This window comes from Danio rerio, chromosome 18 (assembly GCF_052040795.2).
Source record: "Danio rerio strain M-AB ecotype USA chromosome 18, GRCz13ab, whole genome shotgun sequence".
Lineage (NCBI taxonomy): Eukaryota > Metazoa > Chordata > Actinopteri > Cypriniformes > Danionidae > Danio > Danio rerio.
In genome coordinates, this window is record NC_141038.1 from 41,261,495 (window position 1) to 41,285,832 (window position 24,338).

General features: G+C 35.7%; 2 protein-coding genes across 6 annotated transcripts; one reads left to right on the plus strand and one right to left on the minus strand.

Moving 5' to 3' along the window:
* Positions 1–1,110: 1,110 nt before the first annotated feature.
* nucb2b (nucleobindin 2b) lies at positions 1,111–17,914 on the plus strand. 4 transcript variants are annotated; one of them, XM_087291619.1, is made up of 13 exons: positions 1,111–1,317; positions 2,801–3,020; positions 3,629–3,736; positions 3,834–3,966; positions 4,834–4,937; positions 9,067–9,252; positions 11,625–11,715; positions 11,816–11,874; positions 11,965–12,057; positions 12,142–12,231; positions 14,521–14,691; positions 15,754–15,814; positions 17,101–17,914. In XM_087291619.1, exons 2-13 carry the CDS (start codon positions 2,895–2,897, stop codon positions 17,169–17,171), a joined length of 1,293 nt encoding a protein of 430 aa, XP_087147745.1. In that variant the 5' UTR covers positions 1,111–1,317; positions 2,801–2,894; the 3' UTR covers positions 17,172–17,914.
* On the minus strand, positions 17,412–24,018 carry si:dkey-10o6.2. Of its 2 annotated transcripts, NM_001102635.3 has the most exon segments (8): positions 17,474–17,936; positions 17,939–18,108; positions 21,540–21,650; positions 21,739–21,884; positions 21,968–22,121; positions 23,431–23,497; positions 23,589–23,713; positions 23,796–24,015. In NM_001102635.3, coding segments are annotated over 8 exon segments (960 nt in total). In that variant the 5' UTR covers positions 23,949–24,015; the 3' UTR covers positions 17,474–17,902.
* Positions 24,019–24,338: the final 320 nt, after the last annotated feature.

Here is a 24,338-nt window from a genome sequence, read left to right on the forward strand (position 1 = left end):
TGATAATATTTAGGCATAATAAATATGCAGGCGCGGACTTAACTGGGGTAAGCAGCTGCTTGGGGCCCCAATCAATACCAAGAAGTCTATATTAATCATATAGTTCTTTTCTATTATATGTTGTAAAATTAAGAATAATTTTCTATAAGCATTACCATTTTAATGTTATTAATTCTTTTCAAAACTGGGGGCCCCCATGAATAGCGGAATGCTCCTTACGAACTGCAATGCAAAAACTTAAATCTAATCAGAATTATAATCTATAATCTATAAATCTAATCAGAAATATGGCTAATTAACTGTACATGGTTAGTTTGTGAACGTCTTTTTTATTTGTGCATTTATAGCATTCACATTTGCATTTTACATTTTATTTGATTGTATGAATAAAATAAAGGTTCCACTAAAAAAAGATAAAAAATGTTTGTTTATTTACAAAACTACAAAACAAATCTACAGAGGGAAAAACAGCTATAGGGAAAGAGAATGTTTTGAGTTTCAATGCTTTTCAAAGCCCATACCTGGAATTGTTTAGGGCCCCAAAATCACTAAGACCGCCCCTGTAAATATGATAATATAAATAATGAAATAATAAAACCAGGGGCTGTAAATAATAGAAAAACAAAACCTTTATACAAGAACAAACAATCTGTACAAATAATAAGTGTACTATCACATTCGTGTGCTGAAAAATGAAGAATGTTACAGCCTTTTTTTTTATACCTTTTGAATATTTACAAATGAATCATTAACCACTTGACAAATACAACCAAGATACGAGATGAATGAAGCAGTCGTCGTGACAGATGTTCATCGAAAAAAAAAGGCTGAATGACAGTGACGCTCAGCTTGAATCTGAAGCTGTGGACTTGTGAACGCCACGTACCTCTTCTTACAAACGCACTTGCCAAGTTACCATGGAGATTTTTGACAGAGAGATTATATGACCAATGGCAGGTCACCGCGCAAAAAATCAAAGGCGGAAGCTGGACGGTTTCTCCAACCATGGCGTGAGGGGCGTGGCTGTACAGCGCATTGGGCGGGGTTTGTGATGAGGAAACGTGTTTAGCACGCATCAGGTAAAACAAGTTGCAAATGAACTGTCAAAGCGATTTTACCACTGACGCCTGATCGAGGAGACGCGACATCGAGTTTGTAAACACTGCTCTCAGGGGGTCTTTCAGGGGTAAGCGCTCACCTGTTGCTCACTATACTCTCAGCTGATGTTTTCGTTCTATACTACTGATGCTTACAGAACCGTATGGTTTAGAGTGAAATGACATTCAGAATTCTTGTCATCTATCGCATATTGCCATTGTCATTTTGGTCTGAAACACGTCATTTTAAATGATTAGCTTGTAATTGTTGAAAATTATTACTTTTGCTGGTACAGACAGGGATTGTCAACATATCTTACACGTGCTGGTGATGTTACCGTGTAGTTGTAGAAATTCAAATGTAAGTAAATGCAATATGGTATTTATAATAATAATAAAATTTTATAAAATTATATATTAAAATTATATCATTCATAAATTTTTCTTCGACTTAGTCCCTTTATACATCAGCGGATACCCTTCCAGCTGTAACCCAGTACTGGGAAACATCCATACACACATTCACACACTCTGCAGCCAGTTTAGTTTATTCAGTTCACCTATACCCGCATGTCTTTGTACTGTGGGGGAAACTGGTGGACCCAGGGGAAACCCATTCAAACACGGGGAGAACATGCAAACTACACACAGAAATGCCAATTGACCCAGCCGGGACTCAAACCAGCAACCTTCTTGCTGTGAGGTGACCATGCTAACCACTGTGTCGGCCTGTATTACTTGTATTATATAAAATGTATGCAAACACAAACACAAAAATCTAAATGTCATATTTTTGTAGAGTTAATGATATATTCAACATAATTAAATACAAAATGAATAACACTAATTTTAATAAATAATAGCAATTGTAATAGCAAATGATTAATAGTAATGTTGATAATAATGCCAGTTAGTAATTCAATGTCAGCCAGTAATTAATTGTCACAGTTATTTTAAATGATGGATCTTTTTATCTCTTATTATCTAATATACAAATCTTTAGTACATAACATGTTTTTATACTAATATATATATATATATATATATATATATATATATATATATATATATATATATATATATATATATATATATATATATATGCTACTTATTTATTAAACCTATAACTATTTTCTAGATAGTAATGTTAAAATTCATTCATTCATTCATTTTCTTTTCGGCTTAGTCCCTTTATTAATCTGGGGTCGCCACAGTGGAATGAAACTGTGGAGTTTGCATGTTCTCCCCTCGTTTGTGTGGGTTTCTTCTGGGTGCTCCGGTTTCCCCCACCAGTCCGAAAACATGTGGTACAGGCGAATTGAGTACGCTAAAATTGTCTGTAGTGTATGTGTGTGAATGAGTGGGTATGGATGTCTCCCAGTGATGGGTTGCAGCTGGAAGGGCATCCACTGTATAAAACATATGCTGGATAAGTTGGCGGTTTATTCTGCTGCGGCAACGCCAGATTAATAAAGGGAATAAGCTGAAAAGAAAATAAATGAATTATATATTAATTCAATAATAATAATTGAGAAAAAAAAAAAAGATTCTTTACACACACACACACACACACACATATGTATATGTGTGTGTGTGTGTGTGTATAATTCATATAAATCTGAATAATTATATACAATACAATACAACAATACAATAATTAATAACTAATACAATAATTTGTTAAAAAAACTGCATTTATTTAGTCTTTCATAATTTGCCATTTATAATAAATAATTAATATCAGTTTTCAAAACAAGTAAAAAGTTCCAGTACTGATGTTCTTGTACTTGTTCACAGATGTGGAGACCGTCACACTGTTGCTTGATTCTGGCTCTGTGGGCTTGTTTGGATGCACTGCCAGTTGCTGTGGATAAAACCAAAGTGAGCCCTCCAGCAGAGGCACAGGAACCACCTGAAAATGCAGTAAGTACTTTTATGAATTAATGAGGGTGACGCGGGGGCTCAGGTTGCTGGTTCGAGCCTTAGCTGGGTCAGTTGGCATTTCTGTGTGGAGTTTGCATGTTCTACCCTCCGGGTGCTCTGGTTTCCCCCCCACAGTCCAAAAACATGCGGTACGGGTGAATTGGGTAAGCTAAATTGTACGTAGAATAGAGTGTATACGAGTGTGTATTGATGTTTTCCAGCAATGGAAACATGTGCTGGATAAGTTGGCGGTTCATTCCACTGTGACGACCCGGAATAATAAAGGGATTAAACTGAAAAGAAAATGAATGAATGAATAAATGAATGATTTAATAAATGTCATTTGAAAAATACAACAAACCAACATGATCATGTAAAATGAGTCATTATAGTAATGTTAGTCTAGTGTTTGGATGGGTGTGACAGTTTAAAAACTCCAGACAGGTTTAGTAAGCATGCATCAACTACAATAATAAGCAATAACACAATCTAAGTGACTCAGTTTGCTTAAATCCCTCGCAAATGTTAATTATCATGTCTGTGCATTTGAAAAGATTCTGTTTCCCTTGCATCTTTTCTCACTTCAGTAAATCTAATTTGACCTTCAGGACACCGGCTTGCACTATGATCGATATCTCAGAGAGGTTATCGATTTCCTGGAAAAGGACCCGCATTTCAGAGAGAAACTTCATAACACCGACATGGAAGATATCAAGGTATTGCAGCATCTCATTTCCCAACTTGACTTTGCAGAGGCTAAAGTAGACTAAACACCCTTTTGCTTATGTCTCACTCCTCGTTTTGGGAAAACAGCAAGGAAAGCTGGCGAAAGAGTTGGACTTTGTCAGCCATAATGTGCGAACGAAACTTGATGAGCTGAAGAGGCAAGAAGTGAACAGACTGCGGACCTTAATCAAAGCCAAACAAGACCTAAATGGAGAAAAAGGTAATACAAGCATAACAGCAAAATTGAGTTTGTTTCATGACTCAACAGAGCTTATTGTGAAATGTCCTTCGTTGTATTGTTTTTGATTTATATTTACAGAATAATTTAGAGTTGAGGACAAATTAGCCCTTTTGTGATTTTTTTTTGTTGACAAATTTGATGTTTAACAGAGCAAGAACATGTTTCACAGTAACTTCCATTATATTTTTATTCTGTAGAAAGTTTTATTTTATTTAGGATGATTGAATTTAAAAATTTTGTTAGTCCCCTTAAGGTTTTTTTTATTATTATTGGTGACTGAACAAATCACTGTTTTTCATTGACTTACCAAATTAACATAATCTGCCTAGTTAACCTTATTAACCTAGTTAAATTGCACTTTAAGCTGAATACTAGTATCTTGCACAACAATTAGTCAAAAATATGTTCTCTCATCATAGCAAAAACAAAAATAAATTTGTTATTATAACTATTATAGTTAACACTTCATTTTGATGGTCCATTTGAGTATTAGTAGACTGCTTAATGTCAATACTGCTCCTTCGACAGACATTTAACTGACTATAACAAACTTTGCAAGTACATGTCAACTTACACTAACCCTAACCCAAACCTAACAGTCTACTTATAATCTAATGAGAATAAGTAGGCATGTAGATTAAATTCAACAAACGGACCATTAAAATAAAGTGTGACCCTATTATGTCTAAAAGTGGGTTAAAGTTTGTTTATTTTTGCTAGCTGGATCATATTTTTTGTCTTTAGCTGTATCTGGATTGTCATTCTTTAAACTCTTCATATCAGTTTGCATTAAAACCCTGTAAAGACAAATGTATACGACTAATGAGATGTTTAATTTTCTTTCAGGTATGACCGTGGACCACCAAGCACTTCTGAAACAGTTTGAGCATCTGAATCACATGAATCCACACACATTTGAGGTGGAAGATTTGGATCGCCTCATTAAATCGGTGAGCAATGAAGCTGACTTCATGTGGGCTTCAATTTACACTCATGGTTGTAACATATTTTCAACAGGGAGCATGCAGTTCAAATTAGGTGATTTACAGGCAATTATTAGATATTACAATTACTGTAGGTTGTATTAGTTAATGTATATAATCATGTCAAAAAGACATTTATTAATGCCAGAAAAAAAAGACATTGTCAACACATTCCATGTGACTTCAGTGGTTCAATTGTAACCATAGGTTACATTGTGCACCCAAAAAAATTGTAAAAACCCATTTGTTCACCAATGTCTTCTCATCTTGGGACCATTGCTGTCTATGGAGGATGAGAGAGCTCTTTGATTTCATCCAAATATCTTAATTATTATGTGTTGTATACGTGTTAAAAAGATGAATGAAGATCTCAGGGGAATGGAGCGATACAAGACTAGGGTTGAATACCGAAACCCACATGCCATTATGACACCGGTTCCTTTGAAACCGGTATGCACCGGACCGAATCAGCATATGAATTTCAGTGCCTAATTCCGAAGCCACTGGTGCTGCGACAAGAACATGAGAAGCACCAAGGGGTGCATCAAAGGCACACATAAGTATGAGTTGTGTCACACCATCTCTAAATATTTAATTCTAATCAGCTTTGAGTTATACGGACACCGTCAGCCGTTTGTTCTTGTTGCTTATAGATGGCAAAACGCACAGTATGGCGCATCATAGATATATACATTAGATGTCGCCTGGCCTATTGTTGCCTATTGGATGGAATGCTTCAATAGCGCCGCCATCTTGGTACAGGGTAGCGCTCCTTTGAAATGAATGCGGGACCAAGGTATAGTGGAGGACTGTGGCCATCCAAAGCCAGAGATATACACATATGCACATATATCTATGATCAGGAGTTTTCCTGGATGTTAGTATGTAATTTTTTTTTCTAATTACGAAAATTATAATTTTACATCACTTTTCTACATTGGTGTATCAGTGACCGCACGGGCATTCCTGACAAAAAGCTTGTGTTTGTGTGTACAGAAATGTACTATTCACCCTCCCTGTTAAATTTGATCTAATCATGTCCTGAAACACAGCTCCTCTCCTGCTTTCACTTCTCATACTGACGGAGGGAGCGATTCATTTTTGAATGAATCTCCCTTATGAATGACAAGTTTCTGGCAGCGCAGCATCTCGTTGTCATATTTCTTTTGCATTGTTTGCTGATTTTATTCATCAAAACTAGCATAAGCCGAGTGTTTAGAGCGAGTTGGAGCTACTTTGCCTTATGGTGAATGCAGTAAGTGACTGTTATCATCAATAACGTTACCTAATTAGCACAAAAGTTCAGAACATACAAAAACAAAAAAACTTAATATTAGAAGAACTTAATATTACCTATGAAATGTTCTGCCTTTGTGCTTTGTTTTCATTGTTTGCTCGTTACTACACCCGTAGACAGCGCTAAAGTCCAGCATCTTTACGTAAAAACACTGTCTTGACTAGTGCGGTTGAATGACATTTGTCCTGGGAGCACTGTACCAATGTGGCGGCGCTATTGACCCATGCTCAGGGTCCCTATGCGATATCTAGTGTATATATCTACTATGGCGCATAAGCATTCTAAAGTATGGCTATATTGTACAAGCAAGGATTCTGACACACCAACTATAGGAGAATTTCTGATGCATATGGAGGAACTTTTATTATGTAATCACTATGTAATCTGCCTTTATTAAAATATAGATTGTTATTAAAATACACTGTTAAAACATATAGAAATACATTCAAGTGATGCAGAGGAAAACACACAGGCATGCAGGGCCTTATAATTGAAGGCCTCACAATTGAAGCACAGCAGGTCATGCGCCTAAATGAGAACATTCAGACAGAGCGTATGCAATACATTTAGTATGTGTTGCCCAAGACAAAAACAACCCTCGCCAAAATAGCATACATAAGTAGAATCATTTAGAAAGCATGGAAACAACATGATCATGTGCAAACACATGATGGTAAGCACATGCTATTTGACCTTCAAGATATTTAATTCAAATCAGCTTTAAGTTATAAGGACACCGTCAGGCGTTTGTTCTTGTTGCTTATAGAAGGCAAAACGTACAGTATGGCGCACAAGCATTCTAAAGTATGGCTATATTGTACAAGCAAAGATTCTGACCCACCAACATGCAGCAGATGCTTTACAAAATTTGCGTGTAAGCGGGGAAACAGGTCAAACTTATGAAATTTTAGGGCTCATGAAATCAACTTAAAGGTGAGGAATGGACTGTCTTTGACAGCTTGTGACATCATCTGGCACTTTCAGTGAGTACGTTTACTTCTAAAAGTATTGATTTAGCACCAGTATCGAAATAACCCCATACGATACCCAACCCTACACAAGACTAAGTAATTAATAACAGATTTTTATTTTTGAGTGAACTAAGACTTTAGAAGAATGCATCATATGTATTCTTATGAAGTGTTTATTAAAAGCAGAGTCTAAAGTGCTTCTAAAGTTTTATTCAAAGCAATGCACACTGCAATCCAAGTGTGAAATATGAATGCAGACAAAAAAGTTTAATTTAAACATCAAGGTAAAATATATAAGCTATGATAGAGCAAAAAACAGAATACCTACTGTATATCTGTTGTCAAAATACACAAGAAATGATGCTTAATAAAATGCCCTTTGTAATGGAGAGAAAACAAAACCTTACATCAGGAGTGTCAAACTCAGTTCCTGGAGGCCGCAGCTCTGCACAGTATAGCTTTAACCCTAGTTAAACACACCTGATCAAACTAAGGGTGCTTTCATATCTGTAGTTCGCTTCATTTGGTCCGGACCAAGCGCAATAAATGATACATTGTTCTTCTGCAGTCTTTGGGTTGTTTTCACACCACACTGCTGGCTTTGGTCCGAACCAGTTAAAACGAACCAAAATGCAAACTGCTTATTGATTGGTCAGAATTCACGTGCGGGAAAATGCCAGTGAACTCCTGCAGGTAAACAAAACCTTTTACTCTGGAGGACGACTGCGCTGGCTGATTTTATCCCTGCTTTAAACAAACTATACATTACGAAAATGAAGCGCGACCGCGGCTGGAAAACAGTGTTTAATGCATCGCTCGTCACTTCAGGAGGAGGCGTGAATTAATTTAGCTAAACTGCAACATGGTCATCTTGCGGAAATATTACCAACAATCCATCAGGTAATGCACCCCCCCCCTCTCTCTCTCTCTCTGTTGGTAAAGTGCTGTCAATATTTTTCCTCCATATCCCATAATGCACAGCGCATCGGCCTACGGCAGCTGTATTAGTCCAAAACGCGCAGTACTTTTTGCGGTTGGGTCTGTTTTAGTACGGATCATATTCTCACCACAAACTAACCGCTCCAGGGTTCGTTTGAAAGCGTACTGAGACCACCTCTTCAAGCAGGTCTCGGTACGCTTATTTGGTCTGCTTTTGGTGCGCACTCGAGTACGATTGCTGCATTCTCCCCTGCCCAAACGAACCGTACCAAAAGGGGAAACGAACTCTAGTGCGATTCAATCGAACTAAATAAGGCAGGTGTGAAAGCACCTTAAGTCCTTCAGGCTTGTTTGAAACCTACAAGTGTGTTAAAGTAGCGTTGAAACTAAAACATGCAGATCTGTGGCCCTCCAGGAACTGAGTTTGACACCCCTAATATAAGTTTTTTTTCTCTCCATTACAAAGGGTATTTTATTAAGCATCATTTCTTGTGTATTTTGACAACAAATATACAGTAGGTATTCTGCTTTTGCTGTCTCATAGCATATTTATTTATTTTATTGTTTAAATTCCATTTTTTTTTTTTGCCTGCATTCATAGTTTATACTTGGATTGCAGTGTGCATTGCTTTGCATAAATGCTGCTTTGGCACAATCTGCTTTGCAAAAGTGCTATAGAAATAATATCGATTTTTACTTTAGTACTTTTGTGTTTGATTTCTGCATATTACTGTCATCAGCAAGGGCTAGTCTAACCTTACATTTTTGCTTAAAGCAAACATACAGTGGTTACAAGTTTATTTTGAATGAGCTGTTGGCTGTCGGTCTTCCATGTAAACATTTTTAGACTTTTTCTCTTTGTTTAATTTCTTTATTTTGTTCAATTAAGGCCACCAATGACCTAGAGAACTTTGATAAGGAAAGACATGAAGAGTTCAAAAGGTACGAGATGATGAAGGAACTTGAACGGAGGGAACATCTTAAAACAATGAACGAGGAAGAGCGCAAAAAAGAAGAGGAACATTATGAAGAGATGAAGAAGAAACATGCAGACCATCCCAAACTCAATCATCCTGTAAGCTAAACACTTACCTGTTGTGTACTATTGCAATCATCAAATAAGCCCGTTTGTGATATAAAGTGGTTCAGTTGTGACGTCAAAACCATTTAGGAAACATTTAAGACGGGCTCACGTTTCATTTTTTTATTAAATAATCCTTTATGGTTGTAGCTTGTCAGACTGTATGAGCATATTCCTCATGTCACACTGTAAGATCTCTAATGTCAGGCTTACTGATAATCAAGACGCGCCAAACGCAGACACATGCAAGATTCATTTGGAGTTTGACTTTATTCATTAATCTTGTTCAGGAACCTGCATTCTGAAATGATCCCTCATAATGATTTGATAATAAAACAAGACAAAAAAAATTATATTTCCCAGAATGGATTTGAAGTTGTTGCGCTGATTGCATTTCTAGGTTGCACACTTATTGGCTGTTGATTTAACACTCATCAGTGCAGGAAAAGGCCAGAATTTTATCTGAGGGAAAACTTAATTGCATCATTAATTGACTGTTTATGAACATGTCGAGCTAATGAGCATAGACCACACATTAAGCCTAGGGCTATAGGAATCATTTAGGATTTCCCAAATTTGTCTCAATAATCAAAATTGTGGCCAAAATCACACAAAGCTACTCTAGTCTGAGTTGATTTGCTTTTGGCTAACTCAGAATTTTACACTTTCAGTTTCAGTTTTCAAATACATGTTTTGGTTAATAAAAAAAAAAAAAAAAAAAAAAAAATATATATATATATATATATATATATATATATATATATATATATATATATATATATATATATATTTTTTTTTTTTTTTATTGGTTATTTTTTGTAAAATAAGTCTGTTTTGCACATAATTTTTATCTACATACTTATTAGAAAAAAATTTTAAGCTATTAAAGTTTTCAAAAATCTAAAAAACCATTACTAATATGGGGGTTTTAAAATGCTTTCCATGTATTAAATTTCGTATTCCACAGATCTAATGTTATTTGAAAAGATAAAAAAAAAGAATAAAAAAAAAAAAATAGGGAAATCTTGAAGAAACAAGTGGTGAATTATCTTCCAACGTTTTAGATCACAGATATTGCTTAATTGTCTAAATCTAATATATATATATATATATATATATATATATATATATATATATATACATACATACATACATACATACATACATACATACATACATACATACATACATACATACATACATACATACATACATACATATATATATATATATATATATATATATATATATATATATATATATATATATATATATATATATATATATATAATTTTTTTATTTTTTATTTTTTTTATAAAAGAAGCAGTTACATTAGGGACCTTAAATATTTGTTTGCATTTTGTTCTTGTAATTGGGCAGAAATATTTATATAAAAAGATTTGTATTCTATACATTCACTGGCCACATTATTAGGTACACCTGTCCAACTGTGTCCTGGTCAGATAAGAACAGGAAACTGAGGCTACAATTCACACAGGCTCACTAAAATTAGACAATAGAAGATTGTAAAAACATTGCCTGGTCTGATGAGTCTTGATTTCTGCTGCGACATTCATATGGTAGGGTCAGAATTTGGCGTCAACAACATGAAATCATCAACGGTATCAACGATTCATGCTGGTGGTGGTGTTGTAATTGTGTGGGGAATATTTTCTAAGCACTCTTTGGGCCCATTAGTGCCATTTGAGCATCGCGTCAATGCCACAGCCTACCTGAGTATTGATGCTGACCATGTCCATCTCTTTATGATCATAGTTCTGTACCATCTTCTGATGGCTACTTCCAGCAGGATAACACACCATGCCATAAAGCGTGATTATCTCAGACTGGCTTCTTGAACATGATAATGAGTTCACTGTACTCAAATGGCCTCCACAATGATCAGATCTCAATCCAATAGAGCACCTTTGGGATGTGGTGGAACGGGAGATTCACATCATGGATTTCCAGTACATTGTTGAATCTATGCCATGAAGAATTAAGGCAGTTCTGAAGGCAAAAAGGGGTCCAACCCGGAACTAGTAAGGTGTACTTAATAAAGTGGCCAGCGAGTGTATACTGGTTATATATTATTGGCCAGAATACGATTGGTGCATCCCTTTAGGACAGCATATGTTGTCAATTTGAAATTTTCATTTGAATATTTTCATCCAATCAGCAACCAGGACCAAGACCCGCCTTCCATTTGTCATTATAGTAATGTTTCGTTCAGAAAAAAATTACTTAATGAACAGATCTGTCGCTACTTCTGTTGCATTAAACAACTTTTAAATGCTGGATATTTTAATTAAATACATTTTTATCATCAAATCTAAACCTTCATTTTATTGTATATGGGCTAACAGGGCAGTCAAGACCAGCTGAAGGAGGTCTGGGAGGAAGCCGATGGTTTGGATCCCAATGATTTCGATCCAAAGACATTCTTCAACCTGCACGGTGATATAACTGACCCTATATCTTTTTCTTTTTCTCCATTCTATACACAGTAGATTATATGACAGCGCAACATTATTGTGACATCTGTCTGCTTTCACAGACACTAATGGTGATGGATATTTCGATGAGCAAGAGCTGGAAGCACTGTTTACCAAAGAGGTTGCCCTTAATAACCCTTCCATTCATCATAATAGCATACTTGGAAGATGAGTTGGTGCTAAATCTGTTGTTTGTCTCCACCGTGTCCAGCTGGAGAAGATCTATGACCCCGCACAAGAAGAGGATGATATGGTGGAGATGGAGGAGGAGAGACTGAGGATGAGAGAGCATGTGATGAATGAGGTGGAAGCATCAAAGCATGTGTTGATTATATTGTTTCAGTGATGCTTCACTTGTATTCATTTCTTCTGTACTGTCTGTTCATAGGTTGACACTAACAAAGACAGGCTTGTTTCACTTGAGGAATTTATTACTGCCACGAACAAGAAGGAATTTCTAGAGCCAGATGAATGGGAGGTAATTTTTTTCTCTCTTTTTTTTTTTTTTTTTTTTTTTTTTTAGTGAGCATAGAATTTTTTTTTTTATATTTGCCACTACCATACCATTAACAGTATTGTATACTATATTATATATTGTATATTTTAATAAGTGCAGGTTGTGTTTATATAGATATGTTATGCTAAATGATGATGATGGAACATGATTTAGACCATTGTGCATTTATTGCTTTATATCAGAGATTCCCAAACAAAGGCCCGCGAGCCAAATATGGTAACCTTTGATTTGGCCCGCCATTCTATCTGAAAAGATTGTTTTTTCGAATTGAACAATTTTTTGTTTTATAGATGAGCTGAAATTAAAAAATTCTATTAAATGTTGTATATGAGTCAGACTTCATTAATTTTTTTTTTCGGCTTAGTCGAAAAAGATTTTTCTCCTTTGTTTTTTCCGGCTTCTCCTTTGTTTTTTTTGTGCTTCACTGTCGCGTTTGTCCGTTTCTGAAAGGATCGGATGTCAGAAGCACTTTAATAATCACGCGCATGTTGTTATCATCAGCTCAAGAAGTTCATTCATTCATTTTCTTTTTTGGCTTAGTCCCTTTATTAATCTGGGGTCGCCACAGTGGAATGAACCGCCAACTTATCCAGCTTATGTTTTTCGCAGCAGATGCCCTTCTAGCTGCAACCCATCACTGGGAAACATCCATACATACACATTCACACATATACACTATGGACAAATTAGCCTACTCGATTCACCCAGAGCGCATGTTTTTGCACTTGTGGGGTAAACCGAAGCACCTGGAGGAAACCCACGCAAACACGAGGAGAATATGCAAACTCCACACAGAAAGGACAACTGACCCAGACAGAGCTTGAACCAGCGACCTTCTTGTTATAAGGCGATTGTGCTACCCACTGCGCCACCATGCTGCTGAATCAAACTTTTAAAATGTAAATACTGCCACTTGACAGGTCAATGCACAAGTAATCTACGAGCAAATCAGAGTAAAGGCAGGAGCAGCTCGACTAGTGTATTCAGCACTGAACTCCATTGAGTTATAAAAGGAATTATTTGTTTTAAAGTTTAAAACGTGAAAAAAGTGATACTGCGTTAGTTAATTTGATTGAAAGCAACATTTTTGTTACTCTACATAATAGACAAGAGTAAACAGTTTATAAATACAGCTACAAATGCTTTATGCTTGATAAGCAAGGCCAGACGGTATTTTTGTTATTGCTGTCTATTTATGCGCAGATTTTGACCGTAAAATAACTACTACTGAGGTAACACTTTAGTTTAGGTCACAATTCACGGTATTAACAAATCATTAATTAACACTACCAGCTTAATAAACTACTAATTTGCTGTTTATTAATAGTTATTATGATAAAAGTCGGGTTTCGCTTTTGGATAGGATTCAGAATACAGACTGAAATCACACACACACACACACACACACACACATATATATATATATATATATATATACACACACACACACACACACACACACACACAGTATTTGAACACATTAACATAAATAATTAGGCACGCAGATTCCATCCATTTAATGTGCTTAATTCATGTTTTTTAATACTTTGTTAATGATTAATATTTCAATACTAAATTAAGTATTGAGGTTTCTGTCAGCTTTACATGAAATTGAAAAATTAGTAAACTATTACAGCTCAGAACGATGTTTTGTGTGTAATTCTTCAGTTTTGTGGCAAATAGCTATGGCATAAGCGGGATAAAGTACATCCAGTATAGTTGTTTTTGAAGAATAAAGCCCTTCAGTCTTATTCAACAGCTGTTCTTTCTGCGTCGGGCTGCCAATAAGCCTTTCGGTGATATAACTGAAATAAGCCTATCCAGCGATAACAACCTCCGGGATGTACTTTATCCCAAACATAACATACCTTGTAATGTCACGAAAGACCAATAAGAATCAAGTATTGCAGACAGCTGTGTAGTAATGCTTCATGATGATTCACAGTGGGCAGTTATTATTCAATGTTACCAAAATCTCTTTGAAAATGTAAATAAAATGTGTGAATGTAAAACTTGGAAATCTTGGAATTCTTTTTGGATTATTATTGGAGATTACTAAAATAAACTTTGTTTTTCTTCAATGTATTAACTTGCACTGATTTATTGTTCACCTAAAAGAATAAACAAAATAAACATTGTACATTTTGATTTCACACAGACTTTAAAATTCTTACCAGCTGAAATCACTGTAGTGATTATGTACTATATAGAAGTCGTCTTTACAGTGTCATTTGTCTGCCTCCTCTTGAGACTCTAGATCAGAATCCAGTCTACACTGAAGAAGAGCTGAGAGAGTTTGAGCAGCATCTCGCTCGAGAAGAACAAGACCTGAACCTGAGGACAAATGACCTGCAGAAGCAGAGAGAGGAGCTGGAGAGACAACAGGATCAGCTCAACGCCCAAAAGATGGAGCTACAGCAGGTACAAAAGAATGGACAGAAATACTACGGTCCTGAAAAATCATGAGTCTATAATAAAAGAACCTAAAAAGAACATGGAAAGCCATTTTTTGCTTGTTTCATTATTGTTATCCACAGTTGAAGGGATAGTTCACCCCAAAATTAAAAAGCTCACTATTTACTCACTCTTAGGGCACTCACGCTAGGTACAGTTGCCTTGAATCGTGCCGAAGAGCTCCTCTCTCCCCCCCACGGCATGCACTCACATTGCATTACCTTCTGAACTGAAGCACGCTTAAGTCACTGATAATGCAACTGTTTAACAGGAAGAGCAGCGCTCTCGCTTGGCACAGTGGACATTTCTTTAGGTATATTGTTTGTATTATTTTTAGTCTTTTGTGATGCAGTGACACAGTCAAATATTTTGCGTAACAGATCCGGATTCGGAGCACTCACACTTGGCAAACAAACCAGGAAACGTGCCCGGGTATATTTCGGATAGCATAGTGTGGGTGCACCCTCATGTGGTTACAAAACTGTTTGAAATCTTTTTTTTTTTTTTCTGTAAATGAAAATATAAAATAAGTTATTTTGGAAAATGCTGTTGACCTGTAACCATTTAATTTCATTGTGTTCCCTATGTTGAAAGTAAATGGTTACCAATTTCAAACAGCATTCAAAATATCTTTTGTGTTCAACAGAAAAAAAAAAAATAAAATATATATATATATATCTGGAACAGTTTTTTTAACCAGTTTTGTATTAAAGTAAAGTTATCCCTTTAGTTGATTCATTTATAGGTTATGCTAATTGTTTTCATGTATGACCTTGTCCCTCTAGATTTTAATAGTGCTCATTTTAGGTCTCAAGTGTCATTATTTTAATGTAAACTTTGATTTTTGACTTTGACATGAAAGATGACAAAATACATTCCATTTACTTGCAAGCACATCAAGGTTTAATTTCAAGTCCTGTTCCTCTTTAAATGGAAATCTATTCATACTAGTTTTGCCTCATTGTAAACAGTTGTTCACTTCCTCAACCTGTTGATGGATTGCCTATTTCACTTATTTCTTCTGTTTAGGCAGTACAACACATGGAGCGACTGAAATCACAGAAAACAGAGCCTCCAGTGCAGCCAAAAGGTCAGTGCAACTTTCTTTTTTTTTTTTGCATAGGTCGCATGAAGGGGCCTGTTTTTTTCAGTGTTGAAAACAGACAGAATCTTGGAATTGATCTATCAAATGCAAAATAGAATTTACTGCATAATGCAAAGTCCAATTTCTTCGTCCACGTTGTCATTTTAAAGCGCCATTCACACTAAAGACTATAGCTAGCTGTAAAGATAACAATCAAAACATTGTTCTAAAAACATTCTGAAAGAAAAAAAAAAAAAACACGGACCACAACTATAACCATAGATATATAGTGAAACAAAATTGTTGGGATTGCTTTTAGTGATATTTTTAGCTAATTAATAAGACTTACAGCCCATCCAAATGCAGTTAAATTTAGGCCCAATCCCAATTCTACCCCTTAGCCCTTCCCCTTACCCCTACCTCTCGTATTGCGCATGCCCGTGTTGGGTTAATAGTGTCCCAATTCTCTTAAGCTTAAAGGCGTAGGGCTAAGAGCCAGGGGTATACACCCCTTCAAACGAAGACTTTTCAGGACCACACTTGAAACCAAGGGGTGAGAAATATTTCCCAGAATACCCCAGCAACAGCTGCATCCGGAAGTAAGGAGATCCACAAATTAGTATTTTTTTGTCATTATTACGAATTTTTACAACAAACAAACACATTTTATTATATTCATAACCGCTTCATGTTTTACCGTCATTTAAAAAAAAAATTATTTACAAGATGTACTTTGACATTTTCAATTTGATGAAATGAATGAGAAAATCAAGTCTGTTGTGAACAACTGCCAAGTGGTTTGGAGGTTTGTCCATGTTGTTTTGAGAATGTAATTCCTGTTTAAAGAAATGAGCCAAACCAATGGAGAAGAACTGTAACATGTCTCTATAGTAATGCAAAGCAACTGGGATCAAAAGATCTGTTGAGCTCGCTGTGAACATCAATCTTTATCAAATATTATCAAGAATGAGTTTTACAAGTTTAAAACGTTTTTAAAACAGTGCATGGTAATGAATCACAGTGATTTTACCAACTTTATCATTGGGTTTAAATTATAGTGATCCTTCTTAGTGTGGACGGCCCTTAAGGACTGAGTACTAATTGCAATCTGAGAAAGAAAGAAAATCTATTTTATAATTTACGTAATAAATTTGTAAATGTTAAATGAATTATATCTTTTTTTTTATGAAATTGGATATTCATGTGGTTAATTAATAAGAATAACAATAATAAAAAGGACCTGTAAATGCTCTCATAACAAGCGTTTTTTTCTTTGTTTTTGTGCAATTCAGCTCTGTCCGCTGTGGAGATTTTACCTGGTGATGGTCAGCAGTTGTCGCAGGACCTTCCTCCACATTCTTAGCAGCTCAAGCTCTCCTGAATGTCTGTAATGTGTATGTCTGCTGTATGTAGAGTTAAACATTTCCATCCTCACATTCAATGTACTGTCTCATAGGAAATGCATTAGCATCAAACACAAAGAGCAACATTCAACAACCATGAATAGTGAAACGTGATAAACAGAACTATGAGTGGACGGTCACACTTTTGACTATGTTGTTGTTTGTGAGGATGGGGATTGTACTTGAATCTTGTGCTCAAAGAAAGTTGATTGTATTTTATTGTTTAATTGTCATGTCTGATTTGCACAAACACAGCCAAACCTCATAGGATAAATCTTTTTATTTTAAGTAACGCATACATTAGGATTCCTTTCATAGAGTATGTCCAATGCTAAACATATTCTGGTGTAAAACAAATTTGTAGAAAATATGATATCCATCCCAGGATATCAGTAATTATACCATCACTGTTTCAAGTGAATAATCAACAGCTTTTTGTGGACACTTTCATGCTAGAAATGACAGAACACTGCCTTTAAAATAGCCACAAAAATGTACACATTTCTAAAACACGCAGAAATCGATAGTTCATATATGAGAACGTTTGGCTTGTTTGAGTATCCTTTGTGGTTTCCAGAGTATTATTGTCGTTTAAATTTCTTTAAAAATTATTAAATTATGTCAGCGTCAACAATGATGTTCTCTGATGATTATAACCATAAATTATTTATAGCATTTTTTTAAACATGCTTCATAAAATTAAGCTCATGCCAGATGTGTTTTTTTAATATAAGAATCGCTGAACCTTGATAAAAGATAATCAAGTGACCTAACAGGAGGATATTTATCTGATCCATCGCAGCAGGAAATCATGGCGTCATCATCAGGTTGTACAAAAAAGGCTAAAGACTGGCGTGTGCTGGAGTCTCCTGCAGGGGGCAGCAAAACCCGATGAACCTGATGGACAGAACAATAGACATGATTTAACCTTTTATAGGGAGCCGATTGTAAATAAAATAAAAACCTACAGTGTGACTAAGGGGTTTTAAAAGACTACAAAAAAGTCATATTTTAATACAGTGTATCCGGAAAGTCATAACGCTTCATTTTTTCCACATTTTTATGTTACAGCCTAATACCAAAATGTATTTAATTCATTTATTTTCTTAAAATTCTACAAACAATACCCCATAATGACAGTGTGAAAAAAAAGAGTTTTTGAAATTGTAGCAAATTAATTAAAAACAAAAAAAACTGAAAAACACACGTACATAACTCTTCACAGCCTTTGCTCAATACTTTGTTGATGCACCTTTGGCAGCAATTAAAGCCTCAAGTCTTTTTGAATAAGATGCCACAAGCTTGGCACACCTGTCTTTGGGAATTTATGCCTATTCCTCTTTACAGTAGCTCTCAAGCTTTTTTATTAGGTTGGATGGGAAGCGACGGTGTACAGCCAATTCCAGATCTCTCCAGAGATGTTCGATAGGATTTAGGTCTGGACTCTGGCTGGGCCACTCAGAGAGTTGTTGTGAAGCCACTCCATTGTTATTTTTGTGGTGTGCTGTGGGTCGTTGTCCTGCTGGAAGATGATCTGTTGCCCCAGTCTGAGATTAGGAGCACTCTGAAGCAGGTTTTCATTTAGGATGTCACTGTACATTGCTGCATTCATCTTTCCCTAAGTCCTGACTAGTCTTTTAGTTCCCGCTGCTGAAAAACATCCCCACAGCATGATGCTGCCACCTTCGTATAGGGATGGTATTAGGAAAGGGTGATGAGTGGTGCCTGATTTTCTCCAATGAAACACTCCAAAGAGTTCCATTTTATTCTTATCAGACCAAAGAGTTTAGTTTCCTATGGTCTGGGAGTCCTTCAGATGCCTTTTGGCAAATTCCAGGGTTGGGATTGGCTGCGGTCTGTACACTCTACCATACAGGCCTGATTGGTGGATTGCTGCACAGATGGTTGTCCTTCTGTAAGTTTCTCATCTCTCCACAGAAGAACGCTGGAGCTCAGACAAAGTGACCATTGGGTTATTGATCACCTCCCTGACTAAGGCCCTTCTCCACTGATCACTCAGCTTAGATGGCTGGCCAGCTAGGAAGAGTCCTGGTGGTTCCAAACATCTTCCACTTACGGATGATGGAGGCTGCTGTGCTCATTGGAACTTTCAGAGCAGCAGAAATTTTTCTGTAACCTTTTCCACCCTTATGCCTCGAGACAATCCTGTCTCGGAGGTCAACAGAAAATTTGTCTTCATGCTTGGTTTGTGCTTTGACATGCACTGTCAACTCTGGGACCTTATATAGACAAGTGTATGCCTTTTCAAATCAGGTCCAATCAACTGAATTTACCACATGTGAACTCCAATTAAGCTGCTGAAACATCACACAAATGATCAGTGGAAACAGAATGTGCCTGAGCTCAATTTAGAGCTTCATGAAAAGGCTGTGAATACTTCTGTACATGTGATTTTTCAGCTTTTTTATTTAATAAATTTACAACAATTTCAAAAAACTTTTTCACACTGTCATTATGGGGTATTGTGTGTAGAATTTTGAGCAAATAAATTAATTTAATCCTTTTTGCAATAAGGCTGTAACATGAAAAAATGTGGAAAAAGTGTAGCGCTATCAATACTTTCAGGATGCACTGTCAATGAAGTTATCATATAAGGTTCTTCACATGATGAAGGTTTAAACAGGCATTAAAGGGATAGTTCACAAAAAAAAGTAATTCTGTCATCATTTACTTAACCACAAGTGGTTTCAAACCAGTTTGAGATTTTTGTTCTTTTATAACACAATAGAAGATATGAAGAGTTCAAATGCAAAAACCATCTGGAAATTGAAAGTCCCATCTGAAATTTTCTTCTACAATGAGCATTTTTCTCTGCCTCCTATGCTTATGTTTAGTTATTTAATGTTAAAATTTATGACAATAACCTATTCCTTGCCATAAAAGTGAAATAACTGAATCAAAATATAGGGACCTGAGAAAAATGCTCATTTTAGAAGAAATTTCTAGACGGCACTAGGAGGTTTTTTGTATCTGAACTCTTCATATATTTAAACATGAAAACCTATAACCATTGACTTCCGCAGACACGTAAGAAAAACACACTGTAGAAGATAATGGTTACAGCTTTCTAGCTATCTTCAAAATATCTTCTTTTGTGTTTAACACCGGGAAAAAACTCAAACTTGTTCGGAACAAGTGTAAGAATATGATGGCAGAGATTTATTTTTTTGGGTGAACTTTTCCTCTAAATACAGGCATTATAATATTTAAACATGTTTCCATTGTTGCATTTACAAATTTTACTTTGCTTGCACACAATGTTATTCCTTAGGTGAACAATTCACTACGCAGGTTAATCCACTGAGGGGGAAAAAGTGTTTTGGTAATCTTCTGTTGGTGTTAGTTTAATGGCTTCAGCCACAATATTCTTAACAACGCCCCTCTTATTTTGCTACAAGGGAATGATGTGCAAAAAGAAAGCACAACATGTCAACATACTAAAAATTTCACACAGACTTTTTATGTAACTGCTACTTTCTCAAATAGTGTCTTAGGCTAGTTCAATTCATAAAACATAACAAAAATTATTTCTACTTAAATTTTAATAAAAAAATGTTTTGATATTGATGTTAGAAGTACTACAACATACTCTACAAATGTTGAGAAAGCTGCATCTTTAAATGGTGTTACATCAGCTTTCCTTTTAATAACAATGTTTGACTGTTTGGAAATTGAGGAATGTAATTGTTAAGAGGATAGTTTACCTAAAAATAAAAACAACAACTGTATAAATATACATGTAATAGAAATTCTTATGGGTGAATGATCTCTTTAAAATTCAACAAGCATTTTTGCCGGCTCTGTCTTAATACAAGTTTTCAGCAGCTCAACAGTCATGATCATTGTTGTGTGATTCTCCTTTTTTTTGATGCCTACATTCTCAACAGATGTTGAAAATATGATTTTTAATTTGTTTTATAATTAGCTGATGATTCATGGCACAGAATGATAAGAAACTATGCAGGTTTATTTGAAAAAGACTAAGATACTCGATCCTTTTACACCCAAAAACATACCCTTCTTTAATCACCAGTTCACCTTATTGTTTATTGTGGACCACTTTTAAAACTTGTTTCGTTTGGATAAATTATAACTATTTCAATTTTACGCCTCTGTCCCAACTTTAGTTTAAGGTTACAAAATGCAACTTTGTCATGGAAAACACTGGATTTCTTTGTATTTTGCTTCTTAATTAAATAAAAGTTAAAGAAAATTAAATCTTCTTTTTTTTTAACTGCATTTGTATTTGCCAAACCCATTGTACAAGCTCTGTTAAATTAAATGTAACATCAGTAAAAGAAACTTACGGCAGACACATATATGTCGCTGGTCCATCTTTGCATCATGTCTGCGATGTTAACCAGAACCGTCCCACAAATACTCGGAGCAGAAATATACTCACCAGCCCGGCTTAAAACCTGGAGAATATGCAGACACAAATATATGCTTTCTAAATGATAAAGATCCACAATAATGAACAGAATGTTGTCCTGTACTGGTGCTCACCTGCAGTCCACCTTCACGGCTTTGAAAGACCAGAGTGATGCTGCCATAATCTGAGTGTTCACCACATCGCAGCTGATTTTCCTTCACACTTGTGCTCTTGACAGGAGGGTAGAACAGAGACCGTAGTGTGGTTCTATTCACATCACCTTCAAACAATTACACCTTAAAATCCACTTCTCAAAGCAGGACCTCAATTGGAGGATGCGGAAGTGCATATGATTTTACTTACTTCCAATTAGCTTGTGAGCATCAAGGAAGACTTCAGATTCCAGCCCCAAACCAAGAGCCATCAGTCGCAGCACCCGCAGAGAAAGTTCCTTACAGCGCAGGAAAAATGATACCTGGACATCTCGGAAATCAGCAACTCCTTCTGAAGGCCACTTCTGAGCACATTGAGAGTCATGTAATGTTTTAAATCCCACATTAAAAGTTGATTTCATTAATATTTCTGTATGGTCAGACTTTGAAGACTACCAAAGAATTTTGGTGGGGGGTGGTGGTGGTGGGGGGGATTAGGTGTTTACAGACTAATTGTTCACCTAAAGAATTTACTCAAGCATGACAAACTTTGTAAATGCTGACTTTGAATGGCTTTAAATAGTGTGCATTATTATGCAAGTCAAGATTTTTTTTTTTTTTTTCTCAAGCGCATCAATTCCAAAGCTTAACAACTATGGTTAATCTTGTATTTATTTATTAATGTATAATTGTTAACAAGGCCTGGTAGTATTCAGATGTGAATAAGTATTTAGCAGTTTGTTTGCAAATAAAATGTCCCAAAAACATATACCGTTAAATATACCGATGGACAAGAAATGTCTCCAGAAACTGGTTGAGAATTAAGAAAATGAACTGCAAAAGATTTTAAGTGAAGAATTAGGTCTAAATTAAACCATTAGGAACCCTCCAGGAAGTCTGCCACTTGCTTTAGAGTCTATAAAGGGTATTTAAACATGACCATAATGCATTTAATAAAAGTCATAAGCTAAACTGTCAAAAAATATATTAAAATGGCTGTTTAAAAAATGTAAAAGTAGTAAGTATCATTGCACCAATTTCTGTTGCACCATTTTTGAAGAATTTACCTTGCAGGATCTTGTTCTGGGTTTTGAGGGTTCATTTTAAGTCACAAGATCTTTCAACCTGGAAGGTCTATTATTGTTAGTATCGGCTTAAACCATGACCATCAATCAGTACTATGCCAGACTTGAACTGCTGCTACTTCAAGACTCAGATAACACTGCTTTATGGCACTTAAGCTTTTGATTATGAATGGGGGAACAAGATTCAGTATTCTCTAGAACCTGGTTCTTTAGTTGCATACTTTTTACAGTTCTGGAAATGAATGATTAATGGATTCTTTCCATGTATTTCCACCCAACTACATTCTATTTTCTATTTATTTATTTATTTTTATTTAAATAAAAAAGACCAGGCATTTTCTTGTGCAATTCTGCCTTAATTTATCAGTTTCTATAGTTAGACTCAGTATTCGTTACATATTGTTTTAGGGATATTTAAAATAAACTTGCTTTAACAATCATGCACATTTGTTATGCCATTTTTTAACATGAAATATTTGCATAAAATTTGATCTCTTTGATCTTGTCACCTCTTCAAGATTTGTAAAACTGAACCCACAAAAACATGCTATGATTAAAGTAGGAGAACAAACTGAAGAATTGTATTTACAATATTTGCACTCAAAGTCGATGTATTGAACGCCTCCTTCAAATCACCAGGACGCCGAGGGTTCAAACTGTAAAATGACAAAAGATACAGTCGTTAGACGCATCTTCATCATTCCTGAGTTTAGAAGCTGATCATCACCCGAGAGTCGTTCGACGTGCCTTTCCGTTTCTACCGAAACCCAGCCATGGTTCTCGTTACATGGGAAACTACCCCTGCTGAAAGACTTTTTCACGTCTTCTGGCAAACTGAAGAACTTCTTTGAAACAGCCATAACATTGTCTACCTGAAACAGTCGACAAAGAACAGTAAGCGAGCTACTGAACTTCTCATAACTACTTTATCACGTAAAAGAAATCCTCACAAACCTCTTCCTGACTTATTCCCGTGTTTTTCAGATAAACAAACCCCACATCGGTGAAGGCCCTTTTCACTTCTTTACTCAAATCATCCAGTTCATCAGCCGACACATTCGTCTTTCCGAGTTCAAACACGTTGAAATCCACGATAGGAATCTCCATTTTTACTCCAGAAAATACGCCGTTTAAGTTCTTTGCTTCTTGCAGCACAGCTCGTTATCGAAGCACTGTTGTGCAATGCAGTCATTAGACATCCACAAATGATGAATGACCAAACAATGACAGCACAAAGATCACTGACTTTCAGCCTGTTCAACACATTTCCCTAAAGACTATCCAACAATTTTGCAGCACTGTATTAATTTTGTATAATGATTTACACAAGGCTTTACTCTATCATTTCAAATAAGCTAAATGTTTTCTGAAAGCAATATAGAATGTTCACTGGTATTAAATCACATTGATTAGCTATGAGTTCATATACTGTTCATGAGAGAAAAGGTTATGCATGATTCATCTAGAGCCATTTCCCCAAATTCTGTCTGAATTAAA

Coding starts and splice junctions, on each gene's coding strand:
- nucb2b (XM_087291619.1), top strand. CDS start 2,895: ATGTGGAGACCGTCACACTGTTGCTTGATTCTGGCTCTGTGGGCTTGT. Junction 3,021..3,628: donor AGGAACCACCTGAAAATGCA/GTAAGTACTTTT, acceptor TTTGACCTTCAG/GACACCGGCTTGCACTATGA. Junction 3,737..3,833: donor CCGACATGGAAGATATCAAG/GTATTGCAGCAT, acceptor TTGGGAAAACAG/CAAGGAAAGCTGGCGAAAGA.
- si:dkey-10o6.2 (XM_087291390.1), bottom strand. CDS start 23,948: ATGGAGATTCCTATCGTGGATTTCAACGTGTTTGAACTCGGAAAGACG. Junction 21,885..21,967: donor TGCTCACAAGCTAATTGGAA/GTAAGTAAAATC, acceptor AATTGTTTGAAG/GTGATGTGAATAGAACCACA. Junction 21,651..21,738: donor GCCGTGAAGGTGGACTGCAG/GTGAGCACCAGT, acceptor CATATTCTCCAG/GTTTTAAGCCGGGCTGGTGA.